The 18,247-nt window shown below is 36.5% G+C and overlaps 1 protein-coding gene across 1 annotated transcript in view; it reads right to left on the bottom strand.

Annotated features, from left to right (window-relative positions):
* LOC105299687 (nuclear envelope pore membrane protein POM 121C-like) overlaps positions 1 to 14,991 on the bottom strand; it is a 30,848-nt gene extending 15,857 nt beyond the window's left edge. Inside the window, exons 1-5 of the mRNA XM_011371533.2 lie at positions 14,447 to 14,991; positions 13,314 to 13,529; positions 12,829 to 12,987; positions 10,947 to 11,027; positions 8,610 to 8,781 (exon numbers count right to left, since the gene is read on the bottom strand). Coding sequence (XP_011369835.2) covers positions 8,610 to 8,781; positions 10,947 to 11,027; positions 12,829 to 12,987; positions 13,314 to 13,529; positions 14,447 to 14,640 — 822 coding nt within the window. The 5' untranslated portion in view covers positions 14,641 to 14,991. The remainder of the gene's footprint in view (positions 1 to 8,609; positions 8,782 to 10,946; positions 11,028 to 12,828; positions 12,988 to 13,313; positions 13,530 to 14,446) is intronic.
* Positions 14,992 to 18,247: the final 3,256 nt, after the last annotated feature.

An 18,247-nucleotide genomic window follows, 5' to 3' on the forward strand; every position in this document is an offset into this window, starting at 1 on the left:
CTAAAGAAATATACAGATTTAATGGAATCCCCATCAAAATTCAAATGGCATTTTTCAAAAAAACGGAACAAACATCAAAAGATCCCCAATAGCCAAAGCAATTCTGAGAAAAATAAAAAACAAAGCTGGAGGTATCACACTCCATGACTTCAAATTATACTACAAAGCTACAATAATTAAAATGGTATGGTACTGGCAGAAAAATAGACACACAGACCAATGGAACAGAATTGAGAGTCCAGAAATAAACCCATATGTATATACAAACGATTAATTTTTAACAAAGGAGCCAAAAACATACAATGGAGAAAGAAGGCCTCTTCAATAAATGGTGCTGGGAAAATTGGAAAGCCACATGTAATCGAATGAAACTAGATTGTCATATGACATCATACTGAAAAATTAACTCAAAATGGAGTAAAGACTTGAATATAAGACCTGAAATAATAAAATACAAAGAACACATAGGCACTAAACTTAAGAACCTTCATCTCCGAGGGGTTTTTCTGAACTTTACTTCAAATGCAAGGGAAGTGTAAGCAAAAATAAATGAATGAGACTACATCAAACTAAAAAGCTTCTGCACAGCAAAAGAAACCATTGACAAAACACAAGGGCAACCAACCGAATGAGAGAAAATATTTGCGAATGAAACCTCCAATAAGGGGCTAATATCTAAAACATATAAAGAACCCATACAACTGAACAACAACGAAAAAAACTAATCCAATTAAAAACTGGGTAGAGGATCTGAACAGACACTTTCCCCGGGAAGACACAGTTAGTCAACAGATATATAAAAAGATGTTCAACTTTACCAGCTATAAGGGAAATGCAAATCAAGATACCACCTCACGCTTGTTAGAATGACTATTATCAGTAAGACAAGAAATAACAAGTGTTGGACAAGATGTGGAGAAGTGAACCCTCATACACTGCTGATGGGAATGTGAACTGGTGTAGCCTCTATGGAAAACAATATGGAGGTTCCTCAAAAAATTAAGAATAGAGCTACCATGTGACCCAGCAATCCTTCTTCTGCGAATCTACCCAAAAAATTTGAAAGCACTTTTTCATAACAATATATGTACCCCTATATTCCTTGCAGCATTATTCACAATAGAGCCAAGACATGGAAACAACCTAAGCGTCCTTCAACCGATGACGGGATAGAGAAGATGTGGTACATGTATACGGTAGAATACTACTCGGCCATAAAAAAGATGAAATACTGCCATTTGTGACAACATAGGTGGATCTGAATAACAGTAAGTGAAATGTGTAAGACAGAAAAGGACAAGAACCACATGGTTTCACTTATATGTGGGATATAAAACCAAAAGCAACAAACAAACAAAACCAACTAATATATGCAGACAACAGTATGGTGGTTACCAAAGGGGAATGGGAGTGGAGTAACGCTGAAGAGGGTAAAGGGAGCCAAATATATGGTGACGGAAGGAGATTATGCTATGGGTGATGAGCACACATGCAATATACAGATGTTGTATTATAAAGGGTACATCTGAAACTTATATAATATTACTAACCAATGTTAACCCAATAAATTTAATTAAGAAAAATGTAATGGGTGGCTTAAAAACAGCAGATTTCACAAAGCCAAAAGACATTAGTAAATTAAGAAACAGAAGAACTGAAGTATGGGAAGACAAAGCAATGTAAAACACTTGGAACACAATGAAAAGCTCTAACATCCTAGAATACCAGAAAGGTGAGAAAATAGGGCAAAACAATATCTGAATTGATAATGACTGAGAGTTTTCCAAAACTATCAAAAGATATAAAGCCACACAACAAACTCCAAGGAAAATAAATCACAATTGAGTACTTCCTAATAAAATTTCTTTTCAAGTGAAGTTGAAACTCTTAACAAAGCTAAACATGTGCAAATTTCAAAGCTGAACATAAAGCAAATTTCAAAACATTCAAAAATTGGTATGAGTATATCCTGTGACCTAGCAGAATTAAATTAAAAACCAGTAACGAAAAGAGAATTCTCAACTGTTTGGAAATTCAGCCGTATCTTTCTAAATAACCCATGAATCAAAGAAGAAATGGAAATTAGAAAATATTTTGAACTGAATGAAATTGAAAAATACTTCTATTTCAAAACCTGAAGGGTGCAGCTAAAATTGAGTGTACAAGAAATGAATAACTTTAAAAGCATATATTAGAAAAGAGAAAAGCTGAGGGAAAAAAACCCCAGTGATATAAGAATCCATATTAAAAAGTGAGAAAGAAATCCTAGCAAATCAAACAAGAGGATATAATATCTATAAAGGCAGAAATTAAAGAAACAGAAAAACATATGAAATTGGTTCTTTGATAATATAACCTTGGAAAAGGAATTTCCTTAATCCAATAAAGGATATCTATAAAAAACTTGTATCAAACATCATATATTACATGAAAAGTGAAAAGAACATTCTCTGAAATTAGGAAAAACAAGATCAGGATGTTTACTATCACTTCTATTCAACACTACTAGAGTTCTTAGTCAAGTTCAGTAAGACATAAACAATGTAAGGACTGGGGAGAAAAAAGGATCAAAACTGTTATTATTGTAGACATAATATACATACGAAAATCCTAAAGATTTTATAAACGAATATTCAGAATTAATCAAGTTTTCTGAATTAAAAAAAAATCTGTATTTCAATACATTAGCAACAAAAATTTTAATATACTATTTATAACAGCATCAAAAACATATACCTAGGAATAAATTTAATAAAGATATGTAAAACTACTACACAAAGACATTAAAGATGATGTAAATAAATGAAGGGTATATCAAGTTCATGTATTCAAAGATTCAATATTGTAAAAATGTCATTTCTCTGCAAAGTAATTGGTAGGTAAAGGCGTCCCATTCAACATCTCAGCAATTTTTTTTGTGGGGGGGGGAGGTTGGAAATCGACAAGTTGATTCTAAAACAATATAGAAATGCAAAGGACCAAGATCCAAGATAATTCTGAGGAGGAATGAGAGAAATGAGAAAAGTGGACGACTTATTCTACCAGGTATCAAAACTTAAAGAGACCATAGCACAGGGTAGAAAAACAGGCACAAGAGTAGAAAAACACAACAGTGGAACAGAACAGAATCTAGAAATGGACCCACTTATATATGGACACTTAAATTATGACAAAGGTGATGCTGCAGAGCAATAGAGAAAGGATGGTCCTTTCAATAAATGTTGCCAAGTCAAATGGATATTTATATGGAAAACCATTAATTTGACTCCCAGCTCACCGCATACAGAAAAGTCAATTTCAGGAGGATTATAAATATAAATGTGAAAGGAAAAATAATAAAGCTTCTAGAAAGTAGCATAAGAGAATATCATCATGACCTTAAGCAAAAATTTCCTAAATAGTACACAAAATATACAAACCATAAGTGAAAAGACTATAAAAGATCGAAAAGGTGAACCAGAGTAGGACACTTATTTGTTGCAACACAAGTATTTCTGAACTTGTATCTAAAAAATATAAAGAACTTATATATTATATAAATAAGGGGGAAAAAATCTAATGGAAAAGAACCAAGAAACTTGAATACACACTTCATAAAAAAAGGATGGACAAATGGCCAATGAATAGTTCATATTTCTTTTTCATTAGTAACCAGGTAAACAAAATTAAAACCACAATGAAATATTACTTCACATCCACTGGAATGAGTAACTAAAGAGATAGGCAACACCAAGTATTAGTGAGGATGTGTAACTACAAAAAAAAAAAAATCTCATACTGCACTGGTAGGAATATAAATTGAAATATCACTTAAAAAAACCTGGTCAACATCTACTAAAACTGAACATATACATACTTTATATATGTGCACCAAAAGACTTACACAAGAATGTTCATTACAGCATTATTATAGCTCCAAACTGGAAACCCGAACATTCAATGATAGAAGAGATAAATTAATTGTAGTATGTTCATATAATGGAACAGTAGAAAGAAATGAAAATAAAAGACCTACTACAACATACAACATGGATAAATCTTACAAGTAAAATATTGAGTGAAAGAAGCCAAACACAAAAAAAAGCACATTCTATGTTTCCATTTATATAAAGTTTGAAAACAGAAAAAAATATAAATAGTGCTAATATTCAGGAAAGAAAGAGAAAAAGAGTAGTGATCGGGAGTGGGTATGAGAGGGGCTTTCTGGGTGTTGAAAATGATTTACTACTTGACATGGGTGATGGTTACATGGAGCTGTACGCTTACAATATTTATTTTTCTGCATATTATACTCTTACATGACATAGAATGTTATGCAACATATAATGATGTAAAAAGATGCAAAAAAGCACACAAGCTATGATCTCATTTGTGTAAAACAGTCCAAAAATTCTGTGTATTATCTGTGTTTGTATACATAGTAGGGATGTTAATAACAGGCATGGAGATGGGATGGAGACTGGGATAGCCAGGACAGGGGCATTTTACTCTATTTAAAAATTTTTGAAACCAGGAAAGGTAATACTGGTAGCATGTTACAAATTCCAACAAATACACAGTAAAAAGTTTCCCAATAAGTTATCGATTTCTAATATATCTTGTCAGAATTATTCTATGCACATTAAAAGATGAAAGAAACCAGCAGCGCAAATTATAGAGGACACTGCACAGAGTTCTGCACCTTGTTTTTTTATATATATATTTTCACATCATTCAGGTCAATGCCTAGTAAGATGCCTTATTCTTTTTAATAGTTACACAGTATTTAATTGTGGTATATTCATATAATGGAACATATTAGAAATACTGTAAGTTAGTTATTCAACCTGTCCCCTGAAAAGGTACATATACATTGTTTCCAAGCTTCTGGTATTAAAATAATGCTGAAATCAACATCCTTGTATATATCTTTGAGTAAGATTAATTCCTCAAAGTAAACTGGCTGGATCAAAGGACATGTGCATTTCTAATGCTGGTAACTACCACCACACTGTGCCCTAGAGAACTGTACCAAATGACACCCACCAATGTGTGAGAACTTTGTTTTCACAAATACTTCTCTATAGTTTCTATTTTACATTTAAACCTTTAGTTCATTTGGAATATAGTTCTCTAATATATGAAAAGCTGCTCAAACTTACTCATAAGAGACAGTAAATACTATCTGTCAAACTGGTAAAAAACTTAATCTGTTGAGACTGTGGAGAAAGGGTCACTGTCATACAAAGCTAATGATAATGTTAAATGGTACATACTCTAAAGAAGGGAAATGAACAAAATCTAGCAAAATTACACACACATTTAACCCTTGACCTGGGAATCTATCTTCTAGGAATCTATCTCAGAAGTATAATTGCAGAAGTATAACTTATGAATTAAAAATATTATTTGCAGCACTACCTGTAAAAGCAGAAGACTGAAAGAATTCAATGTTTATCAATAGAGGACAAGAGTAATTATGCAGTTGCAAAAAAAAAAAAAAAAAAGATGAATTTCTATATACTACTCTGGATTGACCTCTAGTGTACAGTAAGTGAAAATAAGCAAGGCTCAAATTTATATATATTACTACCCTCAATGTCAGAAAGTGGGGGTTTACAGATTTGCATATAGTTTTAAAAAAAAACAATGGCAGGATAATCAAAAAGAAACAAAAATGGAGAGAAAGGGAATAATGTAGATTGGAAAGAGGGAAACTTCTCTGAGTGTATCTTGTTTTAGCATATGTTTTTTGGAACAATTTAAGTATTGTACATAATTAAAAACAAACTTTATAAAAGAAAACTATATAACATAAAAACACAGAAACCCTAAAACATGAAAACATAACAAAGGAACCTTACAATTGATTCTTGAACAGCCTTATTATAGTTTCAACTGTTCTATAATTTCCATAGAGAATATGTGGATGTGGTGGGCTAACTAAAGTTACGTGGGATTTTCGACACTAGGGGGTTCTACATCCCTACCCCGTGTTGTTCAAGAGTCAACTGTTTATATCAAAGTTGGTGGTGTAACCAACTGAGAATAATTAATTCACATTACTTCAAAACACATATTTTGATTTTATGTCCCCAGTATCCATAGAGGAATATACACTAATGACAACATGAATCACAAATAATTCTTAAGCTGATTTCATAAGTCTTAATGTTAATAATGACATTGTTATTTTGAAATTGTGTGTACTAGGATGAATCATAAGTAATTATGAAGCAACTTTTATGTAAAAATATATAAAAATATATAGCCAAAGAAATTATGTAAAAATTCCTGTAATCCTAAATCTGAATTTGAAATATTAAAATAAACTAATGATTTAGAGTCCTTTCTCAAAAGAATATGTCTATCTTAACTCTCCTAGAATCCAGATTATAGTATCTAAATGTCGTTTCTGCCTGAAAAAAACCAAGGCTACTTAAAAAATAGCCAACTTCAATTTGGATTGGAAATGTACAAGATGGAATAGTTTCTGAACGAAAAACAATGAAACTATTATCAAAAGACAACTGGAGTCAAAACAAAAAGATACAAGAGCTAATGTGAAAGGGCTTCCACTGGTCAAAGTTGGAAATTTTGTGCATCAAAAAGAATAACTAGAATGCATCGAGGGTCATAAAATGCTTATTAAAATTCAGAATTTCTTAAATATAATCAACAGCAGCAAAAACCTCATTCGTCACCTTTGGAATTAGCAATGGCATCAATGTCTTTTTACACATTGTCATTCCTATAGTTAGGGCATATTTTGACAAAGAATTTCAGTTAATAAATGTAGAGGAAAAGACAGAATATCATCATTTTGCAACCTAATAAAACAATGGACCTAGGCAAAGATAAATGGCTACTAAAACCTTCAGATGAAAAACTCATGAAAACAGACAGTAACAGACAACATCTGAACCCAGTGATCAATATTAACAACACAAAAGGGAGACAATCGGACATCTTGTGCTCCTAAAGTGATGCTACCGGAAGTACAAAGCACTACCTATTCAATATTCTGCCAAAATAATTAAACTTTAATCTAATCCAGACTCAGGATCTAACCACCTATTTACAGGGAAAATAGGACAGAGTACATGTTAAAATGACACCAGGACAATGTGAACTAAATCCAGAATGTGGAAAATTCTACAGAACAAAATAATCCAGTTTTTTCAAAAGCACAGAAAAAATAGTAGCATTATAGAGTAAAAGCCTAACAGACATATGAACCAAATGCAATGAATTGATTTTTCACCCCAGATACAAAGTAACTGTAATGAAGACAGTTTGGGGTAGTGAGGGCAATTTGAACATGGAGTGATATTAACTAATATTAAATAATTATTCTTGTTTAAGAGGAATAACAGTATTGTGATTTATTAATGTTAAAAGCATAAAAACGCACTGAAGTACTTCTATAGGTGAAATAACATTTGATATTTACTTTAAAACACAAAAGCAAAACCGAAAAGTATGGGGGTATTGATGGAACAGGACTGACAAATGCTTTTAACTACTGAAGCTAGATGGAAGCTCATTTTTGCATTTCCTTTCCTTGCATGTACATTTGAAATCTGACATAATAAAAAGATTTTTAAAATTGGGATAATAGGTGTACTTAATAGGCCTGTTGTGATAATTAAATGAGGAAATGAACGTAAAGTGCCTAGCACAGAATAAGTGCTCAACGTAAAGATTTTATTATCTTCTTTGCATTCCCGCAACTGCTCTGACTTAGACCTCCCTCTTAGATTTATATTACTATAAGAACCTTCTGGATTGATTAACATATCTCAAGAATTTTCTCCCCTCAAAAATCTTCCTCCACACGCTTTATTTTTTTTTTATAGTACTATGTAACTGGGCACCCACTTACTGACAGGCACTAATGGGTACTTTTCCAAACTTACCTTCACTCTCTACAACAATCCTTCAAAGATGAGAAAGAGTTAAGTGATTTACCTGCCCAAGGCCATATAGCTTACTAAGTGTCAGAGCCAAATCTGAATCAAGTCTGGCAGCAAAGCTGGCTCTAGGTCAGCCATCTCCAACCTTTTTGGCACCAGGGACTGGTGCTCCTATGAGAATCTAATGCCTAATGATCTGAGGTGGAGGCGAGGCGGTGATGCTAGCACTGGGGAGCAGCTGCAAATACAGATGAAGCTTCCCTTGCTCACTGTGCAGCTCATTTTCTAACAGGCTATGGACCAGTACCAGTAAGGGCTGGGGGTTGGGGACCCCTGCCCTAAGCTATATGATGTCCTCTTTCTAAAAAAGAATTACACTTATTTTTAAGACTTTCACTAAATTCACAATGCCTATAATTTTATGACCCAATGTAATCCAGACTCAATCTACCTTCTCAATCCAACTAATACCATTTATTGAATTATTCATCCTTTGTCCATTTATCTGTAATTATGGCTCTGTCTTGTATCAGATATAAGCTGGTTTACTTTCTGGGCTTTCTATTCTGTCTCATTGGTCTACAGTTATCATTCAAGGGATTTGTATCTTCTGATAGAGGTAATCCCAATATCTGACAGAAAGTGGTTAGTAAACACTGGCTAATCAATTAATTAATGCTAGGAACCCATTCTACCTATGCCATAAGAACGTACCTGAGAGAAACCTCGAGAAGAACTGTAAGAACTGGTAATGGCATTGCGGCTGGAACTAGGAATGCCACCTGTGTATGTGCTCGTCATGGAGCTCATAGAAGAGGTGCGGGATCTCTTATTCAAGTGGTCATCTGAACTCTGGGAATTGAGACCTCTTTTCAGAGACCCAGGTCTAATAAAAGAGAAAAAAACAGTTAGATGTGCTATTGAAGTCAACATTCTTTTAAGGCTTCATCCATGGTCTCAAAAGCTTTCTCAAATAAACGTAATAGAAAAGACAATGCTCTTAATTTTACTGTTAACAATTTGGCTAAATACACCTGACAAAATCAAGAAGGGGAAAGCCAAATTTTTAAAATACCTTTTAAATTTTTCAATTAAAGTTGGCGTACAATATTACGTTAGTTTCAGGTATACGTGGTGATTAGACATTTATAAATCTTAGAGTGGCTACCTTGATAAACACAGTACCCATCTGACACTATACAATTACATTGATGACTATACCCTTTATGCTATACTTTACAACCTATCCCCATGACTATTTTGTAATTATCAATTTGTTCTTAATCCCTTTTCATTTTTACCCACTCCCCCCTCATATGGCAACCATCAGAATGTTCTATCTATGAGTTTGTTTCTGCCTTGTTCTTTAGATTCCACAAGTGAAATTACACAGCATTTGTCTCTCTCTGACTGACTTACTCCACTCAGCATAATACCCTCTAGGTCCATCCATGTTGTTGCAGATGGCAAGATTTCATTCTTTTTTATGGCTGAGTAATATTCCATTGTATATATGTACCACTTCTTCTTTATCCACTCATCTATTGATGGACACACAGGTTGCTTCTATATCACGGCTATTGTAAATAGTGCTGCAATGAACATATAGTCACGTATCCCTTTGAAGTAGTGTTTGGGTCTTATCCAGATAAATACCCAGAAATGTGAATACTGGGTCCTTCTTTGTCTCTTGTTATAGCCTTTATTTTAAATAAAAGTCTATTTTGCCTGGTATAAATAATGGGAAAGTCCAACATTTTGAAAATTGAATGTATGATTCAACTTATATCATATTATAGAAAATGCACACTAATTTACAGTGACAGAAAGCAGATTAGTGAATGCCTGGACATAGGGGCAAGATTAGAGGGAGATATTACTAAGGGGCAGAGGAAAATTTTTGGAGGTGATGGTTGTCGTCATTATTTTGACTGTGGTGATGGTTTCACAGGTGTATATGTGTCAAAACTTATCAAACTGTACACTTCAGACAGTTTACATGTCAGTTAACCCTCAATAAAGCTGTTAAAAAAAATCAGTTAAGAGGAACCATTTTTCCTAAGCTTCCAAATAAAACAAATTCCCTAAATATCTTTCCTGGAGAATAGTTGTCCAACCTGTTGCAATGTGGACAACTCACTCTCTCCTTGGAGTGAAATACCTGGACCAGTTTATTTTTATATTGGATGAAAACACATTTTCTCTAACTTTCACTCATGGATCCTATTTGGAGCTGTATTGAGCAAGTTGTTTTTCTTTCTTCATGTGATAGTCCTTCGGTTTTTTGGAGACCATTACCTTTCCCTCCCTCCTTTCTTTATTCCTCTTGAGATTTCTCTTCTCTAGGCTAGTATTTATATATTTATAAAACTCAGTCAGCCACTACCACCACCACCACCACCCCTTAAACATCTTAGCTGCTTCACTCATAACGAATTTCAGTTTATGTATATCCTCTCTTATAGTGTAATGCACCAAACACAACACGCCATGGACAATCTGAACAGAATTAAGGAGAGCAGGAATACCACTAAACCACCTCATTCTAGTCTTTGTTTTTCTATCAGCACAGACTAGGAGTACATTAGCTTTTTTGGCAGACAAATTATACTGCTCCCTCAAATCAAGCATATAAGTTACCCCAAGTCTTTTAGCATATATTTCTGAGCCAATTTACCTCCCGTCCTTTTCTTCCTCAAACGTGTTTTAATTCAAATGTAGAAATTTAACACTTACCTTAAATTTCACGTTGTTGCATTTTACCCATTGCATAAACCTTAACATCCTTCTGTTTACATACATGGTTATTGAATATATTTACATACCCTCTTAGCCTTAATATATTTTACCCATATTAATAAAAAATATTAAAAGGAATTAGATAAAAGAGAGTTATTGTGGTAAGTTACTCAAAATGTTCCTCTCAGATTTCAAATGTTTAAACCTGAACAAATAAAGCTATGTAAAAAGCAAAGAGGAAAATCTATAGAACAGAAACTGACAATACTTTTTCTAAATAGCGTATATCTCAACCAGCTATAGCTCACTTACTTAGGCACAAAAGAAGCAGGGACTCCATTGGCCACCAGGGGCTCAAAGGCTGAATGTCCACTCCCACTGCTATCATGGCGCCTGTGATAAATCAAAAAACTCTCAATTAAATGAAATGACTTTTTTTCTTAAAATGTATTCTCATATTCCTAGAACTATATACTATTTCTATGGAACATAGGTTCTACGTTGGACAAGAAAAAGATTGCTTCAAACCCCAAAGATTCCAAAAGAAAAAATTATTCTAAGATTGTCCTGGCAATAAGGAAAATATGAAAATATGGATCTTCGAATATCATTTTGTTCAGTGTCGTTTCATTATAACATTGATGAGATGCCATAGGACCTTAACTCCTGTTTATATCAATTAGCTTATCAGAAACTTAGTTTCATTTTATGTCATTGCAGTTTCCAAGAACCTATAGAAGAGGTTAAGTTAAGGTTTATTCTACTTTAAGACTTTTCAAATGATTCAGGAGTATTAATTATTACAATCACAAATTTAACACCCTACCATCCACAAGCTAAAAACAAAAAAATAATTTAGGGACCAATCCATACATCCCACAGTGATCTAGTGGTTTATATGGCAGGTCTGTTAGGAAAAACTCTACACATCTCACATGTAAGAAGGGCCTATGTGTGATTATTAATCACTGCTTATTCCAATTATTGTTAAAATACAGAATCTTCAGTTATAGGCTCACTAGGGTCAAGTAAACATTACCACCCTGGAGAACATGAAAAACCTATCTGGACCATAAGAATAGTTCTCTCTCACTTCCACACTCCCGGCTTCCTACCACTCCTACTTAACTAGCTGATGTTAGCTCAAACTGCTCCCTTGTAAATCATGTCTCTAGTAATCATTACGTGATTCTCCTGTTACATAAATATACTCACACTGATTAATATTTTCCCACTTAATTTTGTTATCTACAGTATGAAAGATGGCCAACCGTGAAACTGTGGGATATGAACAATCTGCTCTAAGCAATTGGGACGATTATATTTTTCAAATGTGGGGTTCACTGTCTCCTCATAGAGTGCTTCCTTGACTACCTTATATAAAGAAGTCTCCTTCTCAATACCCTCTGTTATAACACCCTGTTTATGTCTTTATATGCTTACAATCTATAATCTATAATTACCTTGTTTAGCTATCCCCTACCCCCTTTTTGTCTCTTTCCCTCAAACAAATCCCATGCGGACTTTGATTTACTCAATGCTCTATCCACAGAACCTAGAATAGGCTCTGGCATATTGTGGCTGCTCAATTTGCTGTATTAAAAATGAATGGAATCCTTAACTGATTCCTTAGAAAGCCACACACAATTCTGCACTCTAATTAGTGACTTCAACCTGCTCTCTTTTCATGCTTCTTACTTCATTTTCATTAAGTTATTGAAAACCAATTAATGAAATTGGCTTTATTCTCATTACTGATAAACCTACCATATTCTAGTCTTCATTCTTCTTAACCAAGCATCCCTTCAGCACAATTGTGATATTTAAACTAGTTGTTACCAAAATAATTGAGTACCACTAGATTGTGAGGGAAAGCTGAGTATTCTCTCTCAAAAACAGAATCTAAGACACTTGTATCAAAGGTATGAGGCTAACATGACTAATGGTCGTTGGCTTAGCTCTAGTACTCATGAAAAAAGGTAAATTATAACATTTATCTAACCTGTGCCTTAACCTGAGATGAATAGCATTAAAGCCCTTGTTACCAAACTCTTCCATGAAAGCTAAAAAAGGGGACCTACTAAAGCTCGCAAACTAGAGCTGGCCTTTTCATCTTTTTGGGAGTAATCTGTATTTCAATAAGTCACAAGAGTCCATGTGGGAAGCTTTTTTAGTACTCTGCTGGGCCTGTTACCTTCTTTTATTTTCCTGGCCATCAGTAAATATTTGTTCTTCTTCCTCCGCTGTTCTTTTCTTCCTCTCTTTGAGGGCACTCAGTACAGTCTCCTTTGCACATGGGTCCGGAGCATTACTTGATGGTGAGGACAGTGCTGAGCTGATTAACTGCTCTGGTCTGCAATGAAAGACAAGAGTCTGGCATTAAGATATTTTAATTACCATATTACACAACACAGACTTCAGTCACTGAAAATCAGAAGCTAACCAACGAGCAAAAGTGTAATTTTTGCATTCACAGAAAATGTCCTTAGCAATAAAAGCTACAGTTTAAGGCAAAACAAACAAAAAACAAAACCACGGCTCAATGACTACATTTGGGAATTCTCATTTAAATAAGCAAGTACTTTCTTTTTGTTTGTTTTATAGTTGTCTTGTCAAAGGAACGATCATAGAAAAATAAAGTGGAAACAAAAAAGAGTCTATTCTTCCAATAGTACTCACGCTGGAAAACGAGTCAATTTGCTATCGGGAGGAGCAATCCTCACTGTTACTGGGCTGCACACCATTTTGGAATTACGAGGAGATAGCACCGTCTTCTTGTGATAACCATTCCAGCACACTGTGGGAAGTACCCCCAGAAAGGAATACTGGGCCTGCTGGATTGGATATCGTCTTCGAGGTGTTATTAGAAACCGATCTGATACAGTCCCACAATCCCTGTGGAGAATGAGAAGCATGTTATGGAACCAAAAAAGCTTAAAAGAACGTCTGAAAATTTAACTGACTAAAGAATCATGTGGGTTCAGCCATTTCCCAGAGAGCTTAAATCTCTAGGAAACACAGAACACAATATTTTTATGGCAACTTATATCCACTCCATTTAAGGGCAGAAAGTGGCAGCTGCATAACAGCTGTCCCTACAGTGGACTTCAAAAATTTGAAAGGGAAACTGAAAACCTTGCCCACACAAGAAAAACTACAATGGTGGAAAAGTGTGCATTAGGACACGCAGGGAGGAACTTTTCAAGAACCCTTCGATCTCTTACGCTAAGTCATCAGTGATATACACCAAAAGTCAAACATTTTTAACACTTAAATGTTCATTTTCCCAACTAAATGTACTTATCAAGAACCTATATTTTCACCAAATTTTTGTATTTTGTCTGCTATTGGGACTAAATGAAAATGTCTCTTTAATCTGATCATCTTTACTAATCAAGTTCCACCAAAGGAAAGAAGTGTTTCCTGGGAACACCTCTTTGAACTCAGCTGATGAAATCTCTTACAAGTCCAAAGAAAAAAATAAAACATGCTATGTAACTGCACTCGAAAAATAAGTGATATTTTCATCAGAAAGATAGTGTTAACAAGCATTCTGCTAAATCTATGCTGTACTAAAACTCAAATAGCTTTAAGAATTGAAAGGTAGGGAATGGCTGTGGCCACATCTTATTCTAACGATTAAAGGGGGCAGAGGAGACGTCTGACATGCACCAACGTGTCTGAAGAGGACAAAACAACACAGAATCCACTTTGGACTTAATGAAAAAGTAAATGGAATTTAAAAGTCAAGTCCTCAATTCAAAGCTAGTCAATAGAGAGAGGACGGTCTGGTAAATATCTGCATATCTTACCTGTGGGAAGGCCTCCTGGAGGGTCGGAGAAGAGAAGTGGGGAGAGAGGGGTGAACGTGGTGAAAGCGATGAGCCGAGTGAGCCGGCGGCGCGGTGCGGGGGGGCGGGCGGCGGCCAGGCCTCTCCCGCGGGTCTCTGGCCTCCAGAGCCGGTGCAGGCTGCGGGGGGCCGGGTTTGCCCAGGTAACTGCCCATGAGGAGCAGTTCAGCCGGGTCGGGTCCTTCGAGCAGGGTCCGCGGCTCTAGAAGGTTTCCGTTTACTGCCGACTTGGCCGGAGGCGAGGCGAGCAGTGTTCGCTGACGCCGCGCGTTCCGAACGAGCGTGGAAACAGCACGAGAACCTCGGGGCTCGCGGCTCAGTCCCCACCAGGCCGCGGTAGCCCCCACGGCCAGCCAGGCCAACGCAGCCGCTGCCGGCACCAGGTACAGCACGAGGCCGAGCAGCGACAGGCCGAGGAGTGTCACCCCGCCGCCGCTCCAGCCCCGGCCGTCCCTGACGCTCGCTATCGGCCGCCGCCGCTCGCCTCCTCCGGGCGCCGCAGCCGCCGGAGACATCGCGGCTCCGCGCCGCGGAGAAGACTTAAATATCCCAGCGTGCACCGCGCCCTGCGTCACCGGGCGCCGGCTGCGTCACTGCGCACGCGACTTGGACGCGCAACTGCGAGGGGAATCGCTACTGCCTGGCAACGCGATAGACTCTACCCAATTCGGAAAATGCGACCTCCCTGGAAACCGAATTCTGATTCTTGAGGCCGCCTACGTGTCCACCTGCACAGCACCCATCCAGAGGTGAGCCTGTGAAGAATCTGGTTAAAAATAAAAGCTCCATAAAGCGACTACTCGCGTGATGCTTATCTTCTAGGGGACTAAACTCTCCCGAAGAGATTATCAGGCACTTTTCACAGTTGCTACCAGAAGTTATGAGGTTTTTCCAGTTACCCTGTTTTCTGCCCAAGTACAGACTGATAAAGGAGGTTTACTTAAACAACAACAATGAAGGCAAAACCAACCCAAACCAACCCCACTTGTTAAATGTGGATCTAGTTCTAATAAATTCCCACTCAGTCTAATAAATTGCAGATGAAACCTGGGGCTGCAATGTAAGTTTGAGTTTCTGCAGTACCAGTTGATAAAGTGGGACAATTATCTACCAAATTCTACATCTTGGTCCAGAATCGACTGATGATTTGTGACCAATTTTCCTGTGTTAAATTTGCTGGTCTGAGAAAGAAGATTAATAGTTGTGTAGGGCTGGGGAGTGTGTTGGGGATTGGGAAATGGAGAGCAACAGCTTAAGGGTAGTTTCCTATTGGGGAACAAAAATGTTTTAGAATTAGATTATGCTGATTGCTTCACAACCCTGTGAACTGTATGTTAATAAAACTTTTAAAAAAACAAAGTTGGTCTGCCAATTCAGACCTTGTCCTAGCTTAGCTTCCTTGGCCATTCATTCGTTGAATTAGTCATTCCATTATTGATAAACATTAAAGACACTAATGAAGGAAAGGCAGGTTCTCTGATTTCTAGAAGGCCACAGTTTAATAGGGAAGAAATATATTAATGGAAACTTACAATTCAGTGTAGTAAGTGTGATAGTAGAGGCACAAAATGAGAAGAAATGATAAAGGGAAAGATGGGCTGAGAGGTCGTACTTGAGCTGAGGAGAAGTGGTGAAAGCTGACTCAGGCAGATGAAGGAGCATTGTGCAGCAGCTGCAAAGAAATGGGAAAGAGTATGATACAAGAGTCTCCAAATAGTCCAATATGTCTGTAGATTAGGATGTTTGGGGAAATAGGGAGATTGGAAAGATAGGCAGAGCTCAGTAAAGATGTCTCTGGAGCAACATGGAAAGATAAAAAAAGCAAGCAATTCTCTTCTCCTACTCATTGCCAGGGCAATTCCGCCATCTATCTGTTTAATGTATTGTGACATTTCACATGTCTTCATTTGAAAAGAAAGGGGGATGGGCTGTGTTGCTGAAGAAAAAAATCATCAGTATCAGTGAGACAAAAGCCAAAGCTGCAATAGGTTAAACAGTGAATGGAAGATGAGGAAATGGAGGCAGTGACTGCAGACATCCCATTCAAGAAACTTGGATAATAAAGGAGGAATAAAGCTCTAACTCAGTTAAGATCCTTTGAATTATCATGTATTACTGGAGTTCAGAGGAGCTAGATGTAAAAGCCATCAGTGTACAGATGCCATGAGACTTACGTACGATTACTTGGGAATTAATGTAGAGACTTCCTAGGCCTGAGCCCTGGGGCACCCCTGTGTTTAGAGGTCAAAGAAATGGACACAAAAAAGCATAAATCATTCAGTAAAATATAGATAAATGACTACATTAAAATTTAATATTTCTATATGGAAAAACAACATAGGCAGCTAAAATACAAGCCAAGATTGGAAAAGAACAATTCTAACTCACATAACCGAAAAAGAATAGTAACTAGAATTTATAAGGAATTCCTAAGAATCAATAACAAAAAGCTGACCCAACTGTAAAAAAAGGACAAGTGATATAAAAATGCATTTTACTGACTAGGAAACTCAAATAGCCAATAGTAAATATGTACATGTGTAAATATATACATATATATGTGTATATATATGCACATACACATACATATGTATGTTTAACCTCACTAGTAATCTGGGAAAGGTTTACTGCATTAACAAGATATCATTTTGCATTCACTTGCACAAGCAGAAAAATTTAATAGTTCAACATATCAAATTTTGGCAAGGACATGGAACAAATGGAACTCATATGCTGTTGCTGGAACAGTATAATCTGGAGAGTAATTTGGCAGTATCTAATAAGTCTGAATAAATATGTATAACACTGCAATTCCATGTCTGGGTACAGAGTTAGTCCTTACAGCATCATTTGTATGACTGATAATTTAAACACACCTAAATAATGTCTACCAACACAAGAATGGATGAATACTGTTATAATTCATATAATAAAATACTCTAAAAGCGGATGAAAACTAACCTTTCTAGCCATGATTAAGTGATACCAGACTAGTCCTTCTACCACAAACAACTATAAAAATGGACAAAATTTATGAATTTTTGAACTACTTTTAGGCAGAGGAAAACAGGAAGCACAAGACTGATCCCTGAAAGGTAACTCATGAGGTGAGCCCCCAAATCACCTAGACCCTCTACCTGAGGACAAGTTCTCAATTAGGGCAGAGACCTAGAGTCTGAGTAGAGTAGGGTGATCACATTAGGCTGAGGAGGCAGAGATCAGACTTCAAGACAGCTGAAATGGCTGGAAATCATTGGGCAGATCAAGGGAAACGAGGGGTGTCATGCAGACAGGGTGTTCCAAAAGTCTATGTGTGAGTACCCCACAGATCTGTAGCTGAAGGATGGTATGATGGTTCATTTTATGCCTCAACTTGACTGGGCCATGGGGTGCCCAGATATTTAGTTAAACATTATTTTGGAGTATGTCTATGAGAGTGTTTCTGGATGAGATTAACATTGGTATTGGTAGACTCAGTAAAGAAGACTGCCCTTTCCACAGTGGGTAGGCCTCAACTAATCTGTTGAAGGCCTGAATAGAACAAAAAGGCTGAGTAAGAATTCTTTCTGCCTGGTTGTCTTTGAGCTAGGACATTGGTCTTCTATTGCTTTCAGATTTGGACTGATACTCACACTACTGGCTCTTCTGCTTTTTAAGCCTTCGGCCTTGGACTGGAATTACACTATTGGCTCTCCTAGGTCTCCAGCTTCCTGACTACAGATCTTGGGACTTCTCAGCCTCCACAAGTGCATGAGCCAATTT

This window comes from Pteropus vampyrus, unplaced genomic scaffold (genome assembly GCF_000151845.1).
Source record: "Pteropus vampyrus isolate Shadow unplaced genomic scaffold, Pvam_2.0 Scaffold193, whole genome shotgun sequence".
Classification (NCBI taxonomy): domain Eukaryota; kingdom Metazoa; phylum Chordata; class Mammalia; order Chiroptera; family Pteropodidae; genus Pteropus; species Pteropus vampyrus.